The sequence below is a fragment of the Chiloscyllium punctatum genome, chromosome 40 (assembly GCF_047496795.1).
Source record: "Chiloscyllium punctatum isolate Juve2018m chromosome 40, sChiPun1.3, whole genome shotgun sequence".
NCBI lineage: Eukaryota > Metazoa > Chordata > Chondrichthyes > Orectolobiformes > Hemiscylliidae > Chiloscyllium > Chiloscyllium punctatum.
The window spans coordinates 11,524,120-11,546,797 of record NC_092778.1 but is presented as its reverse complement, the minus strand read 5'-3'; the positions used below and the strand labels follow the sequence as shown (position 1 = coordinate 11,546,797).

General features: G+C 41.4%; 1 protein-coding gene across 3 annotated transcripts in view; it reads right to left on the bottom strand.

Annotated features, from left to right (window-relative positions):
- Nucleotides 1-22,678, bottom strand: part of sdk1a (sidekick cell adhesion molecule 1a) — a 903,166-nt gene that overhangs the window by 301,923 nt on the left and 578,565 nt on the right. For all 3 annotated transcript variants that reach the window (XM_072559294.1, XM_072559292.1, XM_072559293.1), the window contains 3 exons: nt 3,818-4,008; nt 2,668-2,751; nt 2,318-2,512 (listed from right to left, as the gene is read on the bottom strand). In XM_072559294.1, the coding sequence (XP_072415395.1) occupies nt 2,318-2,512; nt 2,668-2,751; nt 3,818-4,008 (470 nt within the window). The remainder of the gene's footprint in view (nt 1-2,317; nt 2,513-2,667; nt 2,752-3,817; nt 4,009-22,678) is intronic.

Sequence of the window (22,678 nt, the reverse complement as noted above, 5' to 3'; positions counted from 1 at the left end):
TCCATAACACGCAAAGAGACCAGTGTAACCGGGGTTCATGTGGGTACCCATGGCCACCCTTTGGCCTGAAGAAAGTGAGAGGAGTTAATAGAAAAATTGTTTAGGGTTGGCCAGGCGGAAGGGGATGGTGGTGGGTGGACAGTTCAGGCCTTTGTTCCAGGAAGAAGCAGAGAGCCTTGAGACCATTCTGGTGAGGGATGGACATTGAAAAGGATTGCATACTCATGGTAAAGAAGGGGTGGCTAGAGACTACGACCTGGAAATTTTGAAACTCATGTAAAGGGTCTGAGGAATTGTGGATGTAAGTGGGAACAGACTGAACAAGGGGAGAAAAAATCAAGTCAAGGTTGGAAGAGATGAGTTCTGTGGGGCAGAGGCAGGCAGAAACAATGGGTCTGTTCAGCCTGTTTGTGGATTCTGGGGAAGAGGTAGAAGCGACCTGTGCAGTGTTGGATGATTATGAGCTTGCAGGCACTGGATGGGAGATCACCAGATAAAATGAGGTTTGTAACCATAGTGGACACAATGGTCTGCTGTTCCATGGTGGAATCATGACAGAGAGAGAGATAGGAGGAGCGATCTGAGAGCTGGCGCTCAGCCTCTGCAATGTAGAGACCAGTCTGCCAGACAACAGCAGCACCTCTTGGCTCAGAGGTAGCGAAGATACCATTGAACCACAAGAAACCTAAAACCAAAAATACAGAGATGTCTCTAACCAGCTCCGGCTGTGTTTACCCCCAAGCAAGGGATTAAGGTAGCATCAGTGGATTGGAGTATTTTTGATGTTTGTATACATAGAAAGAAATGCTATGTATGACACAGTTATCTCTTGAGACTTAAAGCACTTAACTCTGCTATTGATAAACAAATTAATTTACTATTCACAGATGTAATTTTGCACAAATAATGTGGAATGACGTAATTTTAACTATTGCTAAGCTTAATATTTATGGAATATCTCTAAGTTTAGAGCACACACTAAAGCAATTAAAAGTACATTTACTTGTGAACATAGGGTTACAGTATATTGTGGTTCAGATCTATGTCTGAATCAGGAACTCCATACAACAAAATAAAGAGGAAAGCAGTTTGGAACACACAATAATATATGTAGTTTGAGAATGTGTTTATCTGGAGCTAACTGTATACTTATTCCAAGGTTGCTAAATTTACTCCAACTAACAACCAGAGAGAGGATCGTATTCCCATCCAATTACAGTAAGAGTAGATTGATACTGTTATGAATTCCATGTAGATTGATATCTTTTAAAAACAAACTCCACCTTCCAGTGAAATTATTTGACCACATATCAAGACTTAAGACATTTAATTAAACATCATTTTGTCAGGCAACATAGGTTCCAAACTGCAGAACACATTCAGCCATTTAAGTCTAACAATGATGGAAAATATCCCTGTCACAGATTTACTTTGCCCTCTTCAGTAAACACTCATTCTCCTGGAACCAGTCTGTAGCGATTCTTAGCTCCAGAAGGCTTGCTTAATTTCTTTACCTTTCCCAGCCTGGTAACTCCAAATCACAGACTGGATTTCACAGTAAGAGATAAACTGCAAGTTCTCTCCTTCAGCCAAAGCTAAGCTAATCTTCCAGTTTGTTTAAACATTCACGAACTTGGCCTCTTTCATCCAAACATAACCGTCCACCCACTTCCTGCAAAGTGAACAATAAATGCTTGCTACTCCCTATCTCTCTGCACTCTTTCTCTTGAATTCTTGGAGACTGACTCTGTCTGTGAAGTTTATGAGAAAGCCACAACCCAGTCCTACAACAGCCTCCCATGGAGTACGCTCATTTCAAAGCCAGTTTCAATATCAAAATCACATACTGAGACAGAAATGCTGCTTAACTAATCTTTAGACTATCCTCCCCACGCCTTGTTTCATTTTATTTTGGAACTGAAGAGGTAGGTTAAAGTATATCTGTATATAAAACTTGAATTCTAACATCTCCTTGAGGCTTGGAGACAGTGTATCTGTCATCAGCACAGCTCCTTTGATCATCATTTGCAGATGTAAATATTTTACAACCTTTTCCCAGTATGACAGAGTGGGCCTCTCTTTAACCTTCAACAACCAAACTACTGAGGCTTATCATCAGGAGAGTTCAGAATAGGTCACATGGCCTCCGTTCATTCCTCCATTTCACCCTAAATCAAAGACACAATCTCAAATTTCATATTTGTAGCGATGTTCACTGGTAGAAGTCTGATATAAAGCTGTTTGAATATCTCTTATTTGATTCTTAGCAGTTCCAAAGCAAAAAAATTACAAATATCATATATAACACAACACTTACTCGTAACAGTGAGATATGAAGGTGTTTGAATATCCCCTGCTTCATTCTTAGCAAAACACTGGAATATTCCTGAGTCTTCAGGGACCAGCCTCTGGATCTGCAGAATCCCACTTACCATTTCTTTATATCTGCTATTGTTCAACATTATTATTGGGATTGAATCTTTGTACCACTCCAGACTAGGTAAAGGTATACCTGCAAGTAATGAAGAGTTAAAACCACACAATGTATATGCTCTATTTTAGTAATGCAGAATGAAAATACACTTCAAAAAAGTATATTCCACTTTTATCTATTTGGAGAAATCAGTTAAACTTACAAAAAGGCTCAAGTTTGCTCTCAATACTCACCCATTGCTCGGCATGGAATATCAACAGTTTTTTCTACTTCACCCTGAATTCTCCGTTCAGGTTCTGCGGTAAAATATGGTGGTTCTACAGGAGAAGTGATAGTGAAGGAAAAATTAAATTTAGGGTTAAACACTGTGTACATATAGAAGTAGGTTTTTCAGAAAACCTTAATTTAAATATTTAAACATTCCAGAAATATGCTAAATGTTATATTGTATTTGACTAGTTTTTCATTTAGGCCAGCAAATTCACAGTAAAGGAATAGCTTTCAAGTAGAAGGCTAAAGTAGTGGAGCAAGTCCAGAAAATGCATTCTGGAGACATCTTTGGGTGCATTGGCTGGATTGCATTCCATGGAAAACTTCGTCAACCGCCATGGTGTACCTGTGAGGTCATGGCGAAACTTTCCAATTTACATTCTAATGGTAGGGAAGTGTAGCACTAGGACTGTCGATCTGCTGAAAGTGTTCCCTATGATGGTGAGTCAGATCACTCTCCATCCACTATGGCAACTACCAACTCTGAAGAACCAGGTAAGTGGCATCCTTGTAGCCAGTTTTGTAGACAGTAAAACAAAACTAAGTTGATTGTTTTTTTTTGCAGTGTGCAAACTGATCTACACACTACTGATTCTTAGAGATGTATGCTGGTATCATATATCAGAAACCAGTGATTGCTTTCTGCTTTGGAACTTGCAAACAGCAAATCCTATTCTCATCCCCAAAAACACCTTATACTGACAAGCATGTTTGTAATGGGCAGAGGGATCCAGCAGGATACAGAGGAATCTCTAACATAATTCCACAACAACCATGGATTTTTAAAGCCTTTACATTTAAAACTCACTGTAAATGCAGATTTAAAAATCCATTACATTAGCCATCCCAAAACTGTATGAAGTTGATCTTTGCATTTACTTATGTTAATTAATAAAAATCTTTTAACGTTTGCAAATGATCTGTTTGACCAAGACAAATGAAATCTTCTTTACACTCTGTAAATTTAAAAAGCTTTACTGAAAAGGTTACTAGTTTTGTATTAATCAAAATCATACACAAGTGGCTGAAAACATTTAATGATGGAATTAAATATTTGCATCTCAAGAGCTGGAGTGGAAATTCATTCCCCAGCACTTTAAACACAATCATTACCTATAATGGACAGGTAGGCATGAGCGTTTACAGGAACAATGCTGCTGCTCTGTAATGTAGCTTCACACTCATACATGCCAATAACAGCTGAAGTTGGATTTAAGATTGTCAATCGCCTTCCAAATATAGTGATTCCATTCATTAGTTTCACACCGCTTCGCCTCCAGGTAATACTCAGTCTCTCCACAGGCCTATTGGAAATTAAATGATAAAGGCTTTAGTTTCTATACAAATATTCAACAATCCGTCAGTTCCATCATTTGAGGAAGACAACGTAAATATATTGGCCCAAGCATGTCTAACAAAAAAAGAGAGTTTAATGCATATGCTTCTATCAATGTGTAACTCACCCATAAATTAGTGGCAAGAATGTCATATCTTGTGAATTCCAAATTGCCACACGTTGCTGGATGATTCTCTGCAGTCGGCTGTTACGATTCATAAAAATGGCAGCTTGCCATCAACCTCTCCAAGAGTTTCATGAAATTGATGCACTTACACATTAATTGCTAATTAAATTTAGGGCAGGAAGTTAGGGCTGGAACTTAACACCATAACTATCTTCTTAATGAGATTTCTCTCACTGCAAAGTAACTCAGTATTCCCAAACCAAAAAAGGAACAAATTGAACTGATCTCTTATTCTTGGAGATGAATTGTTGCTTGAGACAGCATAAAAATTTTTGCACACTTCAAACTTTTTTCTCGCTTACTCTCTTCAATGTTTCTTTCCCTTTTCAATTTATTTTTGTGTTTGGCTTGACTTTGATTCATTCTGTTTCCTCCTCTGCTGCTCCTGTTTCTTTCTGAAATCTTAAATTCCATTGATTAAGGTCGTGACACCACCTGTTGTTCACTAAGGTCCTGGATTGCTGTTAAAATGGTTCAAGGCTCACAGCCAAGGCATATTTCAGTGAAGGAGGATTCTAGGAAGAGAATTAGCCAAATATGGTTAACCAGTGAAGTTAAAGATAGGATTGGGCGATAAAAACATGCCTTGTGACAAAAATTAGTGTTTAGCCAAAGGATTGGTCAAATTTTAAAAACCAACAAAAAGCAGACAATAAACTTTGCGAGTAGAATTGTAAGTAATATCAAAATAGACAGCAAATGTTTCTTTAAATATACAAAAAGACAGAAGCCAAAAAGTGAACAAAGGGCCCTTACAGAATGAGGCTGAGGAAATAATAATTGGGAAGCAGCAAATGGCAGAGGAACTAAACAAATACTTTGCATCAGTTTTCATAGTCAAAGACATTGATAGCATCCCAAAATTACTAAATATACATGGGGCAAAAGAAAAAGAAATAAACACAATAACTATCACGAGAGAAAAAGTGCGAGGGAAATTAATGGGGCTAAAGACCAATGAGTCCCATGGAACTGATGGGATGCACATCTTTGCATATTACAGAAAGTAGCTATAGAGATAGTAAATGTATCGGGTAGTAATCTTCCAGGAGTCCTTAGCTTCTGGAAAAATCCCAGAAGATTAGAAAACTGCCAATGTAACACCTTTATTGAAAACAGGAAGGGACAAGAAAAAAGTTGACTATAGGCCAGTGAGCTTAACATCTGTTACTGAGAAATTTTTAAGAGTATATTATAAGGGATAATAACAGCAGAGCATTTAGAAATGTATAACATAATCAAGCAGAGTCAGCATGGCTTCATGAAGGGAAATCGTGCCTGACAAATTTATTAGAATTATTGGAGGAAGTAACAAGCAGGATAGATAAAGAGGAAGCTGTGATTGTAAAGTATTTGAATTTTCAAACGATGTTTAATAAGGAGCTACATGTTAGACTAACAAATAAGTTAAGGGCCCATGGTTTTGGATGTAGCATACTGGCATGGACAGAAGATTGGCTAACAAATGGAAGACAGAGAAATGGAATAAAGTGGGTATTTTCAGGATGGCAACTTGTAACTAATGGACTGCCACAGGGATCAGTGCTTGGGCAAAATTATTTATAACATACATACAACATTTAAAAGGTACCTGGATGGATACATGATTAAGAAGGGTATAAAGGGATATGGGTCAAATGCTGGCAAATGTAACCAGATTCATTTAGGATGTCTGGTTGGCATGGACAAGTTGGACCGAAGGGTCTGCTTCTGTGCTGTACTTCTCTATTACTCTATTAACATACATTAATGAATTGGATGAGAAAAGTGTATGCACTATATCCATATTCATGGATGACACAAAAATACATGGGAAAGCCAATGGTGAGATTTACACAAAACGTTTCTGGAGACATACAGACAAATTAAGAGAATGGGCAAAACTTGGTAGATGACATATAATGTGTGGACACGTGAGGTTATGCATTTTGGCAGGAAGAAGAGGGCATCTGAATATTATTTAAATAGAGAAAAACTGCAGAAGCTAAAGACATATGCGAGTCCTCATCCGAATTATGAAAAGGTAGCATCCAAGTTCAGCGGCTAAGAGGAAAGGAAAGGAATTGGAATATAACAATCGGTACGTTTTGTTGAAACTGTACAAGACAATCGTCAGATCACACTGAAATACTGTGAACAGATTTGGGCCCCTTATCAAAGGAAATGTATACTGGCATTGCAGATAGTTCACAGAATATTCACTAGGCTGATATCAAATTTGATGGGATGTCTTATGAGGATAGATTGAGTTGAGTGGGCCTATACTTGCTGGAGTAAAGAAGAGTAAGCTATTGTTTTGAAACATCCAAGATTCTTACAGGATTTGACAAGGTAGATACAAAAAGGTTTCCCTTTGGGGAAGTGTCTAGGATCAGGGGGCTGCACATTTGAGACAGAGATGAGGAAGAATTACTTTTTGGAGAAGGTTATGAATGTATGGAATTCTTTCCCGCAAAGGGGCTGTTAAAGCTGGGTCGTTAAGAATACTCAAAGCTGAGACAGACAGATTTTTAATCAATAAGGGAATCAAGGATTATGGGGAAAATGTAAGAAAGGGGAGTTTAGGATTGTGAGATCAGCCATGACTGCACTGAATGGCATGACACACAGAGTCATAGAATTATTCAGCACTGAAACAGACACTTCGATTCAACCAGTCCATGCCAAATGTAATCCCAAACTAAATTAGACTCACCTACCTTCTCCTGGCCTATATCCCTTCAAATCTTTCCTATTCGTGTACTTATCCAAATGCCTTATAAATGGTGTAATTGAATCAACATCCACCATTTCCTCATGAAGTTCATTCCCACCTGATGGACTGAATGGCCTACGTCTGTTCCTATGTCTCATGGTCTTATCTAGAATCCCCTCCTCCCACTCCAACTTCCTCTCCAGGTCAGAATAGATGTCTTTTCCCTTGGCAACAGGTAGGCAACACAACTTTCAGGACTCTCTTTGCCACAAATAACAATTTCTATTTCCTTAACTATGCTACTCCAATTACTACAACACTTCTCTTAGTTCCTCAATTTAAATAGCATTCTGGACTACGATACCATGGTCAGTTCCCTCATTGTCCCTGCAGTCTGTACCCTCATCCACACTAAAAGCAAGAATTTTGTACCAATTTAATAAAGGCACTAGCTGAAACTCCTCCAAAGCCAAATTCTGGATTCCTATAGCTGCCTCATTTTCAGTCACAATTCCTATCCCTGACCACATACCAATTTAATTTAATTAATCGGAGGGATATATCACCCTGTTCCAGCAAAATATGGGCAACCACAACAATGCAGCAATTTATTGGTCACTTCCATCTGAAGTGGAAAGCAGTGGATAAAATTTAATTAAAACTAAAAGATAAGTTGAAGTGTTTCAACTTCATTTAAAACTTACTAATATTCTTGTATTAAATATTTCTCAAATGCCCAAAAGGTATTATCCTGAAAATGTACTAGTTACAAACTATATCTACGTGCAGCACAGAAATGAACAGAAATCAATTGTATAATGTGACTTGCCCATGCACCACTCCCTTTTCAGGTCTTAGTGTGATACACCATCTGGCAATATCCATCACAGGGCATTGCTTGGTTGCTTTTTTGTTTATTACAAGGAAGTGTCAAAGAATGCCACTCATCATTCTTCAATTATGCTTTCTTTGCTCTAGGGACCAAACCTAACCTCAACCTGACAACCACAAGATAGCTTGCTGGATATGAGAAATCACACTGTTGTAAATCATAGCAAACAGTTTGTTACCACTCATTGAAGCAGCAGTTAGTCAACAAGTGCGCTGTACCAATGGACTGCCTGCAGCTCACCAGTTCAACACATCATTTAATCAATAGTGTTCTTCAGTGCAATTCAGTATTCTATCCACAGAGATTTCTTGTGTAATGATCCATTAATACTTAGCTCCAAACTAGCATTATAATTCAGAAACCCCCAAGACATTTCATTGTAATGATGAAACAACATCTGAGACAACTTCAGTGAAAATACTGGCACATGTCCGAGAATTCGTGAACTCTTTCTGAAGAGAGAACATATCTACAGGAATTATATCCTTATTCTTTATAAAAGCTTCAGATAATGTGTAGATTGTAATAATTTCAAAGGCTCAAAGGGTATCTACTATGAAATTGTCTTCAATAATTACACTGCTCAAATGAAATAATTTACTTGATTAAATCATTTTAATACTGCCTAAATCATTGTGATTTGCTTCTACTCTAATCAGTTTTTTAAAAATTATAATGGTGAAAACAAAAATAACATTTTCATATTGTGATATAAAAATAGAATATGGATTGACAGTTCAATGATAAATTATTTACTGCCACCAATTATAACACTTGGATTGCCACATTTAGCTTTAAATCTATAAATGACCTGTAAAAATATAGGAATAATGCTCAAATACAGCCTTGAAGATGTCTTTAGTAATTAGACTGAATTCTAAAGTAGAAAAAGGCTGATTTTAATTCAACTAGGAAAACTTATACAATGAAACATTTCTTATAGGTACAGAAAATAAGCCATTAAGGCCACTAAGGATTTGTTAAAGGAGACATAAAGATATCCTGCTTCATCTACAGCTGTCTATGGCCACTTTGCAGGTAAAAGCCCAAGGTAGTTACCCAACTGTGCTACATTAATTCTGACTTTACCAGGAGTTTTGTAGAAATGGTAGATACAGAAGAATTAATCTCTTTCATATAAGGATAAAAAAAACCCACAAGTGATAGAAATCTGAAAAAAAATCTAATGCTGGAGAAACTCAGAAGATCTGGCAGCATCTGTTAAGTGAAAAAAAAGTTAATGTTTTGAGTCCAGTGAGCCTTTGTCAGGAGTTCTGCTGAGTTTCTCCAGCACTTGTTTTTGGACCTAAACACTTTTCACAAGTTATCAGCTAACCTCTACTTGGACTGGTCCAATAATTTAGAAGAATTGAGTAGAATGCAGGAGTCCCAAGTTTACAGCTTTCATATGGTCCACATGCTTGTTCAAGACCATTGCACTGACCTGAATTCTATATGTCAGTGGACCTCATCTTGCATTGACCATGTCTCTTACTCTGCAGGGCCATTCCTGTACCTCCTATACCAAACTTTGTCCTCTGAAATAAACTGTATCTCCCTCTTAGCGGAGGCTTGAGTTCAACATTGGCATTTCTGATGCTGTTTCTGATGAAGGACTTATGCCCAAAATGTTGACTCTCCTGCTCGTTGGATGCTGCCTGACCTGCTATGCTTTTTCAGCACCACCCTTCATTCCTGTTATGTCAGCTAGTGCTCCTGATTGGACCAGATTAACAGCCATACTCAGGGAACTCATATTGTATGAGGGCTGCCTGGTTGACCATGTTACAATCACTATTTTCCCCTCTCTCTCTGATGCTGAGGACATAGGCCAGTTCCTTTTTCTTGCAGCTCCTTCTGGTGCGTTTTAGGATTGGGTCAGGTTCCTCCAACTCTCCCTTAGAGCCGGGTAGCGTGTAATGCACAGTAGCTCATCTCTTACTCACAGAGCACGTCTGAAGAGTTTATTCTCTTCTTCTGGCAGCAAAGTCGTTGAGGCAGTGACATCTGTCGTGTCCATCTGAGATTCCAAGATCGCTTCAATGCTTGACGGAGAGGGAAAACCTACAGATTCCTCCAATCATTCTGACTGTTCTAAAGGGGTCAAGCACATTTTGTTCTTGCCCCAAGTTTACAGCTTTCAGATGGTCCATGTGCTTGTTCAAGACAGTCACATCAACCCAAACTTTATATGTCAGTGAACCTCACCTCACATGGACTATGCCTCTTACTCATTTGGGGCCATTCCTGTGGTTCCTACACCAAACCTTGTCCCCCGAAGTAAATGGTATCTCTTCTTAGTGGAGTCTTGATTTGGACATTGGTATTTCTGATGCTGTTCATTCTCCCCTCCAGGGCCAGGAAGTTCAGATTTAGACTGTCATATGGTCATCGCCTCAATAGCAACTCTGCTGGAGGTATCCCTGCATTTGCATAAGGGCTAGTCCTACAATCAAATAGGATTGGGATAGTTTGGTATCTAGTGGAGTTGTAGGCTGCCCCTTTAACCCTGCCTTCAAAGTTTGAACTGCTCTTTCTGCCAGACCATTGGATGATGGATTATAGAGGTGCCCTTCAGTGTTGAGTACCATTCAACTTTAGGAAATATTCAAATTCCTGTTATGTGCGACCAATACTTCCGGGAATCCATGTATTGCAGAAGATGCATGCAGCTTTTCTATCATTGTCCCGTCCTTCCTGAATGAACTCAATACACTTTCAGCCCTTTGAGATGGTGTCCACAGTGGCTAAGGACATTGAGACCATCAAAGTACCTGCACAGTTGATATGTAACTGAGTCCAAAGTTTACCCGGCCGTTCCCATGAATGTAGGGGAACTGCTGGCAGTAATTTTTTCCTTATTGGCATTCTGCGTATTACCCTCCCAACACAGCTATGTCTGCATCAAACCCTAGCCACCACACATATCTTCTTGCAAACATTTTCATTTTGGAAACCCCGGGATGACCCAGGTGGAGTTTAGCCAGTATTTGGTGGCAACCTGACCTCGTTGCCCAGAAACTCAATCTCTGCACCAATAAATGCTAACACACCATATGCGTTCTTAACAACCCTACCAGCTGAGTGGCAACTTTCAGGAATCTATAAATATGTACACTACCAAGAAGCTTACCATTAGCCCAGTATTCTTTATTCCTGTTACTCGTTCCAAAGTAAATCACCTCACACATTTCTGCATTAAACTCCATTTACCACCTCTCAGCCCAGCTCTGCAGCTTATCTATGCTCCTCTATAACATGCATCATCCTTCCGCACTGTCCACAACTCCACCGACCTTTGTGTCATCCGCAAACTTGTTAACTCATCCTTCTATGCTCTCATCCAGGTCATTTATTAAAATGACAAACAGTAGTGGCACAAAACAGATCCTTGTGGTACAACTCTAGTAACTGAACACCAGGATGAACATTTCCCATCAATCACCACCCTCTATCTTCTTTCAGCTAGTCAATTTCTGATCCAAACAGCTAAATCACCTTTAATCCCTCCATATTTTGTGCAATAGCCCACCGTGAGGAACCTTACCAAATGCATTACTTAAATCCATGCACACATCAACCACTTTTACCCTCATCCACCTGATGGTCAACTTCTCAAAAAACTCAGTAAGGTTTGTGAGGCACAACTTACCCTTCACAAAACTGTATTGACTATCCCTAATCAAATTATTCCTTTCTAGATGATTATAAATCCCATCTTCAGCCCAAGGAAAGATATAAGCTCCAAAAAAAATGTGTAAGCTCAGACATTGTGATCTCTCTCGCTTTATCTTCTGGTCTTGTCGACAGTGCAGCCAAAGTAGGTCATTTGAGGTATCTGGAGCACACATTCTTCCCTTCCAATGTGTATGTTTCCCTTCCAATGTGTATGCCCATTTTGGAGAAACAACTAAGGACTATGTCCAAGGGCTCCAAGTGCTGCTTACTGGTGTTCCCTGTTTTTAGCATGTCATCTCGATAAATGGTGACTTGGGGTAGACCTTGTAACATGTTCTCAATCATCCGCTGAAGAAGAGCACACTGGCTAACGACACCCCAAATGGTACATTGGAACAAATCCTTACAGATATTATTTGTAGCATACTTCTGGAAATCCTCAGCTAACCACAATTGCAAGTATGCATAGTTCATGTCCAGCTTTATTAACCCCTGCCAGCATTGTGTATAAATCCTCTAATGCGAGGGATTGGGTATTTATCCAGCTGTGTAAAAACAATGACTGCAGATGCTGGAAACCAGATTCCGGAATAGAGTGGTGCTGGAAAAGCACAGCAGTTTAGGCAGTATCCGAGGAGCAGGAAAATCAACACTTTGGGCAAAAGCCCTTAATCAGGAATACAGGCAGAGTGCCTGAAGGGTGGAGAGATATTTATCCAGTTGTGAGAAGCTGTTTACCATTTGTTTAAAATCCTTGCAAAGTACAGGCAGAAATCAGGAGGCTGGAAAGTGAAGGAATCATCAAACCAGTCCAGTTTATGAAATAAGACAGCACCGGTCGTACTGATTGATCTGTTGGGTTTCACAATTAGTATGACCGGTGCTGTCTATTTCATAAACTGGACTGGTTTGATGATTCCTTCACTTTCCAGCCTCCTGATTTCTGCCTCTACTTTTGCCCACAAGGCAAATGGCAATGGGTGGGCCATGCAGAATCATGGAACTGCTTCCCAGTTAACATGCAAGGTGGCTTTGGCTCCTTTGATAGTCCCTGGACGTTCCTGGAAATCTTCTGTGTATTTAATTAGTACTTTACTCAGACAGCCATTTTCTAATCAATGAATATTAAACCAATCTTGGTGAATCCTTCTCAATTAATTTTGTCCCATCACACTTGGACCCGAGCATTTTACTACAATGAGTGGTCACTAAACCAGCTACCTCTCAGACAAGATAGGAAACAAAGTTGCATCCTGAGTCTATAAAGATTCCTTGGTAGTGAGTTTTGAGAAGATTTGTAGCTCAGGTTAAGGTTCTTTATGTAGGTTTGCTCGCTGAGCTGGAAGGGTCATTTCAGGACGCTTTGTCACCATACTAGGTAACATCTTCAGTGAGCCTCCAGACGAAGCACTGCTCATGTTTCCTGCTTCCTATGTTTGGGTTTGCTTTGGTTGGTGTTGTCATTTCCTATGGTGTTGTCATTTCCTATGGTGATGTCATTTTCTGTTCTTTTTTCTCAGGGGTGGTAAATGGGGTCCAAGTCAATGTGTCTGATGACAGAGTTCCAGTTAGAATGCCATGCTTCTAGGAGCATGGCATTCCAACCAGAACTCTGACTTGGACCCCATTACCACTCCCTGAGGAAAAAAAGAACAGGAAATGACATCACCATAGGAAATGACAACACCAACCCAAGGAAACCCAAACATATAAATAGGAAGCAGGAAACATCAGCAGTGCTTCATCCGGAGACTCACTGAAGATGTTACCTAGCATGGTGACGAAACATCTGAAGACGAACCTTCCAGCTCAGCGAGAAAACCAACATCAAGATTCCCTGGCACAGACTCTCAGTCTACTCAAGGTCTTGCTCAAACTTAACAGTTGGAGTCCAGAGTAAATCTTCTTAAAGATTGGATTTACGATCACTGAAATGGCCACGCTGGTATCAACTTCCATTAGAACCAGGTGACCACTTAACCAGACTTTATTTTTATTGGTTCTGATTTGGATGTTGCTAAGCAACTTGACTGTTCTAATTCAGATGTGAGTGGACTTTCTAGGGTGTGCACTCTCCTGGGTACAAGCTTATGAGCTCTCTTACTCAATTTAGGTCTATAAGGGCTCTTTTGCTGTCTCGCGTTTGCATACTGGCAGCAACTATGGCTTGCAGACTGGATCCTGAAGAACATTTTAACCATTTGGCTGAGGCTAGTCTATGCTTTGGGCTGACCGAGAGTCCTTCTGTTCTGGATGCAACCTGAGTGAGGCGATGTAATTGCCTTCTCACATGTGGTATCCCACAAACTCAGTTGGACTAGTGAGGGCGTCCACTTCCATTGGAATATCCTGCAACTCATATGCTCCCCTTGTTGCATTTTCCTATGATAAAGTCAGTTATAGTGACTGAAATAGAGATGGCATTCAGCTAGGAGACATTTTTGCATGGCTATATCGTTAATCTCAGATACCAAATGGTCTCTCAGCATCTCATTAAGGATTAAACCAAAGTCGCATTTCTCTGCCAGTCATCTTAACTTAGTCAAAAATCTGGATTTCCCAGGTACTCAAACTACTGAAAAAACGTGATAGCATATCAAAATTAGAGGGAACTTGAAACTGAAATATTTTTTAACTAAATCCATCAACTCTTGAAAGGTTTCAGCATCTGGTGTCTCAATGAAAGTCAGGCTCCTAAAAAACTGAAAAAGTTGGGTTCCATGGGTTGTCAGCAAAATTATTCATTTTCCTTGCACTTGCCAAATACTGTTATTTGATGGCAAGATTAAATGAATCAAGATTCCCAAATAATGATCCCATTGCCAAGTTACCCTTTGTTAACATGTGGAGAGTCCTGTTCTTATCTGTCAGCCAGGGCTCCCTGATTAGACCAGATTAACAGTCCCAATCAGGGAGCTCCTATCCTATGAGGTCCACCTGGCTGATCTTGTTACAATTACTACATCAACGGAGATGCAGTTTACATATACTAAACTATTGTTTCTTTACATATCGTCTTAAGCCTGTGCCCTCTCAACCTTGATCCTTCCACCAAAAAGAACATGTTTTTCCTTATCTATGCTTTGTCCAGACCTCTTGTGAATTTGACTACCTTGACCAAATCTTGCCTCAACTTTCCCTTTTCCATGGAAAACAAGCAAACTTCTCCGATTTGTCTACATAGATGAAGTGCCTCATTATCGGAAGCAATCTCTCAACCTTTTAATGTTTTAATGTCTTTCACATACCTCTGAAACTGGTACCCAGAACTGGATGCAATATTGTAGTTGAGGCTGAATCAGTGTCTTATTACTATTTTAGGAAAACCTTTTTGCTTTTGCCTCTATTAATAAAGGCTAGGATACTGTATGTTTTATTAGCCATTCTCTCAATCTGTCATTGAGTCTTAGAGTCATACAAAACCACTCAGCCACCTTCAATGATTTAAGCAAATAAACGCCCAGATCCCTTTGCTACTGCAACCCCTTTTGAAGTTTAAAATTCTTTGATAGCTAATTAAAAAAAAGCAGCTAAATGAAAGCTGAGAAAGGGATAAACCTTTCAGTTTTGGGGACAGAATACAATGAAACAGCCTAGTTTGGTAATTTGTCAAGTGAAAACTTTTATGTGTGGTTTCACATCATCATACACTGTGACCAAATGCTTTTGCATGACTTAATGATAAGAAGATTATTATTAAATTGAAGAGAGTGCAAAACAGATTTACAAGGATGTTAGCAGAACTGGAGGGTATGAGTTCCAAGGAGAGGTTGGATAGGTTTGGTCTTCTTTCACTGGAGAGTATGAGTTGAGGGATGACCTCATAGAGGTTTATAAAATCATGAAGGGCATAGATAAAGTGAATAGCAAAGGTCTTTTCTCTAGGATAGGGGTATTCAAAACTAGAAGACAAAATTTTAAGGTGAGAGGAGGAAGATTTAAAAGGAACCTGATGGGCCAGAGTTTCAGAGAGAGCTGCCAGAGAAAAGTACAGTTATCACATTTAAAAGATATTTGGATGGGTACCTGAGTAGGAGAAGTTGAGAGAGATATGGACCAAACACAGGCAAATGGGATTAGTTTAGTTTGGGAAACTTGGTTGGCATGGATGAGTTGGACCGAAGGGTCTGTTTCCATGCTGTATGACTCTATGACTCTAAACTGTCAGTGTGTAAAGACCCCATTGTAGTCAATTGTGTGTTTTTTGGGTTCATCGGGGAGCAGGGTGCATAGCATGGGTCATAGGGTGCTGCAGCACAGAGACAAGCCCTTTGGGACAAACTCATCCATGTCGATCAAAATGTCGATATACGCTAACCATATTTCCCTGCACTTGGCCCATATCCTTCAAAACCTTTCCTGTCCATGTATTTGTACAAATACTTTTTAAGTGTTGTTAACGTACCCGCCTGAACAACGTCTGCTAGCAGCTCATCTCATATGCGTATCAACCACTATGTAAAAACATTGTCCCTTAGGTACCCATTTCTTCTTTCCCCTCTAACTTTAAACTGATGCCTTCTGGTCTTCAACTCCCCAGCTCTGGAAAAAAAAGAGTGCATTCGCCCTATCCATGCCTCTCATGATCTTATACACTTCAATATGATTCCCCTGGCGCACTGACCTCTACACCGCTGAAGCCAAATGCCAACTCGAGGACACCTCTTCCTACCACCCACTGGACCATGACCCCACCCCCCATCACCAAACCATCATCTCCCAGACCATACAGAACCTCATCACCTCAGGAGATCTCCCACCCACAGCTTCCAACCTCATAGTCCAGGAACCCCGTACTGCACGGTTCTACCTCCTTCCTAAGATCCACAAGCCTGACCACCCTGGCCGACCCATTGTCTCAGCATGCTCCTGCCCCACTGAACTCATCTCTACCTACCTCGACGCTGTCCTATCCCCCCTAGCCCAGGAACTCCCCACATACGTTCGAGACACCACCCACGCCCTCCACCTCCTCCAAGACTTCAGTTTCCCCGGCCCCCAACGCTTCATCTTCACCATGGATATCTAATCCATCTACACCTCCATTCACCATGACCAGGGCCTCCAAGCCCTCCATTTTTTCCTCTCCCGACGTCCCCAACAGTACCCTTCCACCGACACTCTCATTCGTTTGGCCGAACTGGTCCTCACCCTTAACAATTTCTCCTTTGAATCCTCCCACTTCCTCCAGACCAAAGGGGTAGCCACGGGCACCTGTAAAGGCCCCATCTATGCCTGTCTCTTTGTTGGCTACGTAGAACAGTTGATCTTCCGTAATTACACCGGCACCACTCCCCACCTCTTCCTCCGCTACACTGATGACTGCATTGGCGCTATCTCGTGCTCCCATGAGGAGGTTGAGCAATTCATCAACTTCACCAACACATTCCACTCTCACCTTAGAATTACCTGGACCATCTCTGACACCTCCCTCATCTTCCTAGACCTCTCCATCTCCATTAATGACGACCGACCTGACACTGACATTTTTTACAAACCCACCGACTCCCACAGCTACCTGGATTACACCTCTTCCCACCCTACCTTTTTCAAAAATGCCATCCCGTATTCCCAATTCCTCCGCCTCCTCCGTACCTGCTCCCGGGAGGACCAGTTCCACCACAGAACACACCAGATGGCCTCCTTCGTTAGAGACCGCAATTTCCCTTCCCACGTGGTTAAAGATGCCCTCCAACATATCTCTTTCACATCCCGCACCTCCGCCCTCAGATCCCCCCCCCCACCAACCGTAACAAGGACAGAACGCCCCTGGTGCTCACCTTCCACCAAACCAACCTTCGTATAAACCAAACCATCCGCCGACATTTCTGCCACCTCCAAAAAGACCCCACCACCAGGGATATATTTCCCTCCCCACCCCTTTCAGCCTTCCGCAAAGACCGTTCCCTCCGTGACTACCTGGTCAGGTCCACACCCCCCCCCCCCCCCCCCCCCACAACCCACCCTCCCATCCTGGCACCTTCCCCTGCCACCGCAAGAACTGCAAAACCTGCGCCCACACCTCCTCCCTCACCTCCATCCAAGGCCCTAAAGGAGCCTTCCACATCCATCAAAGTTTTACCTGCACATCCACTAATATCATTTATTGTATCCGTTGCTCCCGATGCGGTCTCCTCTACATTGGGGAGACTGGCCGCCTCCTAGCAGAGCATTTTAGGGAACATCTCCGAGACACCCGCACCATCAACCCCACTGCCCTGTGGCCCAACATTTCAACTCCCCCTCCCACTCTGCCGAGGACATGGAGGTCCTGGGCCTCCTTCACCGCCGCTCCCTCACCACCAGACACCTGCAGTAATAACACCTCATCTTCCGCCTCGGAACACTTCAACCCCAGGGCATCAAAGTGGACTTCAACAGTTTCCTCATTTCCCTACCTCACCCTAGACCATAGTTCAGTCTCCTATGCCTGAAGAAAAAGTCCTACTTTGTCCAACATCTCCCTATAATTCAGACCATTGAGTCCTGGCATCCTTGTAAATTTCTTCTGCACTCTTGCCAGTTTAATAACATCTTTGCTGTAGCAAGATGACCAAAACTGAACACGGTACTCCAAGTGTGATGTCACCAACATCCTGAACAACTGCAACATATCTTCCCAACTTCTATATTCAATGACCTGATTGATGAAGGTCAGTGTGCTAAAAGCCTTTTCATTGCTCTGTCTACCTGTGTCTCCATTTTCAGAGAACCATGCACCTGAACTCCAAGGTCACTCTGTTCCACTACACTCTTTAAGGCTCCATCATCCACAATGAAACTCCTAACTTGATTTGACTTCCGAAAATGCAGGACCTCACAAATATCTACATTAAAATCTATTTGTCATTTCTCGGCCCTCTTCCCCAGCTGATCAAGGTCCTGCTGCATTTTCTGATAACCTTCCTCACTATCCACAATATTGCCTATTTTAGTGTTATCTGCAAACTTACTAATCAAACCTTGTACATTCTCATCCAAAACACTGATATAGGTAACAAACAGTAATGGGCCCAGCACCGACCCAAGACACTCCACGAGTCATAGGCCTCCAGTCCAACAAGCATCCTTCCACTATTACCCTCTGCTTCCTACCATCAAGCCAATTGTGTATCCAATTTGCCAGCTCCCCCTGGATTCTATACAATCTAACCTTCCAGAGCAGCCTACCATGTGGAATCTTATCAAAGGCCTTACTGAAATCCATACTGAAATCCTACTGCCCTGCCCTCGTCAACCTTTCTGATCACTTGATCAAAGAATATGGGCGGTACGGTGGCTCACTGGTTAGCACTGCTGCCTCACAGCACCAGGGTCCCAGGTTCAACTCCAGCCTTGGGTGACTGTGTGGAGTTTGCACATTCTCCCTGTGTCTGCGTGAGTTTCCTCCGGGTGCTCCGGTTTCCTCCCACAGTCCAAAGATGTGCCAGTCAGGTGAATTGGCCATACTAAATTGCCCATAGAGTTAGATGCATTAGTCAGAGGGAAATGGGTTTGGGTGGGTTACTCTTCAGAGGGTCAGTGCAGACTGGTTGGGTCAAAGGGCCTGTTTCCACACTGAAAGGGATCTAATCTGTAATCTGAATCTAATCTGTAAGAAAACTCTATCAAATTTGTGAGGCATCACCTCCCATGTACAAAGCCGTGCTGACTGCTCCTAATCAAACCCTGTCTTTCCAAATGCATGTATATCTTATCTCGGAATTTTCTCAAATAACTTATCTATCACGGAAGTTAGGCTTACTGGTCAATAGTTTCCAGGATTTTCTTTGCAGCCCTTCTTGAATAAGGGCACAACATTTGCTCCCCTCTTCTGGGACCTCACCCATGGCTAACAATGATGCAGAAATATCAGCCAGGGCCCCCACAATTTCTTCACTAGCCTCTTGCAGTGTTCTTGGATATATCTCGTCAGGACCAGGAGACTTATCCACCATCATACATTCTAGTACACCCAACAACTCCTCTACTGTGATATGGGCTGTCCCCAAGATATCACCACTAACTTCCCCAAGTTCCCAACTCTTCGTGTCTTTCTCCATGGTAAACACAGAGGAGAAATATTCATTGAGGATGTTGCCCAACTCCTGCGATTCTACACATAATGTCCACTTTGGTCCTTGACAGGTCCTATTCTTTCTCTAGTTATTCTTTTCCTTCAGTATACTTAAAGAACTTCTTTGGATTCAAAGAGGTTTTTTCAAGTATATCTAATCTTCTTAGCCAAGGCTATCTCGTGCCCTTTTTCGTCTTCCTGATTTTCTTCAGTTAACGCTTGTACTTCCTAAATACCTCAAGGGATTCCCTTGATCCCAGCTGCTTGTACCTGAGCCAGGCTTTTTCCTTTATCTGGTCAAAGCCTCAATATCTCTGGTTATCCAGGATTTCCTATTCCTGCCAACCTTGCCCTTCACCCTCACAGGAACATACAGACGTTGAACTCTCGCTATCTTACTTTTAAAGGCCTCCCACTTACTGGAGGTCCCTTTGCCTGCAAACAAACTACTCCAATCAACCCTTGCAAGTTCCTGTCTAATTCCGTCAAAATTCACCTTGCCCCAATTTAGAACTTGAACCTGTGGACCAGTTTTATCCCTCTCCATAACTGTTTTAGTAGAACTATGGTCACTGCTCCCAATGTGCTCCTCCATTGTCACCTCAGTCACCTGTCCTACCATATTTCCCAAGAGTAAGTCGAGTTTTGCCCATTCTCAAGTAGGACCCTCTATATACTGCTTGAGGAAACACTCCTGAATGGACTTTTCAAATTCTACGCCATCTAAGCCCTTAAACTAAGGCTGTCCCAGTCTATGTTAGGAAAATTAAAATCCCTTACTATGACAATCCTATTGCTCCTGCAAGTGTCCCCAATCTCCCTGCATGTTTTTTCTTCTAATTTCTGCTGACTATCTGTGAACTTTTGTACAACCCAAGAATGTCACCTTCCCCTTCTAATTTCTTAGCTCCACCCACAAAGCCTCATTGGATGATCCTTCAGTTATTTCATCTAAGGCTACTGCTGTGATACTTGCCTTAATCAAAAATGCAACTCCACCTCCCCTGTTTCCACCACCTCTGTCTCACCTCAAGCATCAGTACCCTGGCACATTAAGCTGACAGTCCTGTCGTTCCCCTGGCCATGTTTCTGTAATAGTTTTAATATCCCAGTTCCATGTACCTTTCCATGCCCTGAGTTCATCGGCCTTACCTGTCAGCCCTCTTGCATCAAAATAGTTGCAATTTAATCCAGCAGTCATGTTCCAGCCTGGCCTGTCTCTTCACTTTACTATTTCTGATTACTGTATCTCCTTCGAGCCTCACACTTGCCTCCCTATTGGTGACAATCCCACTCCCTTGCTAATCTAGTTTAAACCCTCCCTCGTAGCACTAGCAAACCTGGCTACCAAGGTATTGGACCCCTTCCAGTTCAGATGCAACCTGTCCCTCTTGAACAGGTCATCTCTGTCATGGAAAAGATCCCAATGATCTAAAAATCTGAATCCCTACCCCCTGCACCAATTGTTTAGCCATGCATTCATCTGCCATATCCTCCTGTTCTTTCCTTCACTAGCACGTGGCACCAGAAGTAATCCGGAAGTTACCATTGATGAGGTTTTGGTTTTTAACTGTTTTCCTAACTGTCTAAAATCACTTGCAGGATTCTATTTATTTCTACCTGTCATTTGTGCCAAGATCTACACTGACTTCTGACTGCTCACCCTTTCCCTTGAGAACGTTCTGCAGCTGCTCTGAGACATTCTGGACTCTAGCACTTGGGAGGCAACACACTAACCTGGATTCCTGTTTGCGGCCACAGAACCTCCTATCTGCCCTCTAACAATTGAGTCTCCTATCACTAAGGTCCTGTTTACCTTTACCCTTTCCTATTGTGCCTATAAACTTCCAATTTCATTTGATGAAACAACTGAGAAAGGTTAAATAACTTAAAGATTCAGAAAGGGGCACTTATTGTTCTCTTTCTGGGTGGCCTCCATGCCTTACTACATCATGGCTTAAGACAAAGCCTCATTTATCTTTGATACTACTGCTCAAGAATTAATATCAGGAAGCACATAGGGATCCTGAAGAAAGTCCGAAGACAATTCATTTCGGATAATGAGATGTATTATGATGCAAGACTGGGTAGACTTGGGTTACGATCTTTGGAAAAGTTCTGAGTATTTTGAAATAATGAAGAAAACTGACAAGGCAGATAGTGAATGGTTGTGGCATTTATAATATGAGGTGTTGTCCAGATGTGCATTATTTTCAGTCAGATTTCAATCTGCTATCCCTCCCCAATCATTCTCCTGGACCAAGTACTATTACATCTGCTAAATACTGTCATTAAAGAAAATTCTGGCAGTGCTACAGTGGCACTGTCATTTGAGAAAGAGACAAAAATAGGTCCCGAGACTCTATTGATCAGAGGGACAATTAATCCAAGGTTATAGAATACTGCCAAGCGGAACGAATCAGTGTTGATTATTGAGAAGCCCCCCTAAAAGGGGATATGGCAGAGGCTTCTGCCCCTTTGCTGGTGACTACTGGCACTTGCTTCCTGGCTATTCTGCAGCATGGTTGATCCTGAAAATTACCATGGGTTGCATATGTATTTATGCTGCAGTCACCAGTTGTTACCCAGTAGAAAGGAACCTACATCAGGATAGAGATACAACATCTGATTGGATAAAGCTATTTTCTTCACAGATTCCTGCCTAATTTGCAGCATTTGACAGCTCGGTCAATTTGACTGGGGAATCTAGATGTAACTCAGATGAGCATTAAAACAAAAGTCTTTATCTCATAATTGTAAATGCATAGCTTTGACCCCAACAGTCTCTGGAACATGGCTGAGCAAATATGTTGGCTTAAAAGTTTGTGTATTTCCAAGCTAAATCACTATGTCTATACTTACATTGTCACACTTTAAGTACTCCCTTTTACTCAAGGTTATATTACGGTATTTCTACTGGCAAGAGGGTGAAATTACAGTATGATAGGCTTATACAAGCAAATGTCATTATAAATGCAGATATAATAATTTATAATTAACAGCTGGCGTAAAGTTTTTGAAAGAAATAAAGGATTTTATAAAATACTATTCTTTGGTGATCACTCATGACAATAATAGTAAATTCAAGAAAATAATGACTCTAATCCTCTGTCTGTGGTCCTCTTTCTCA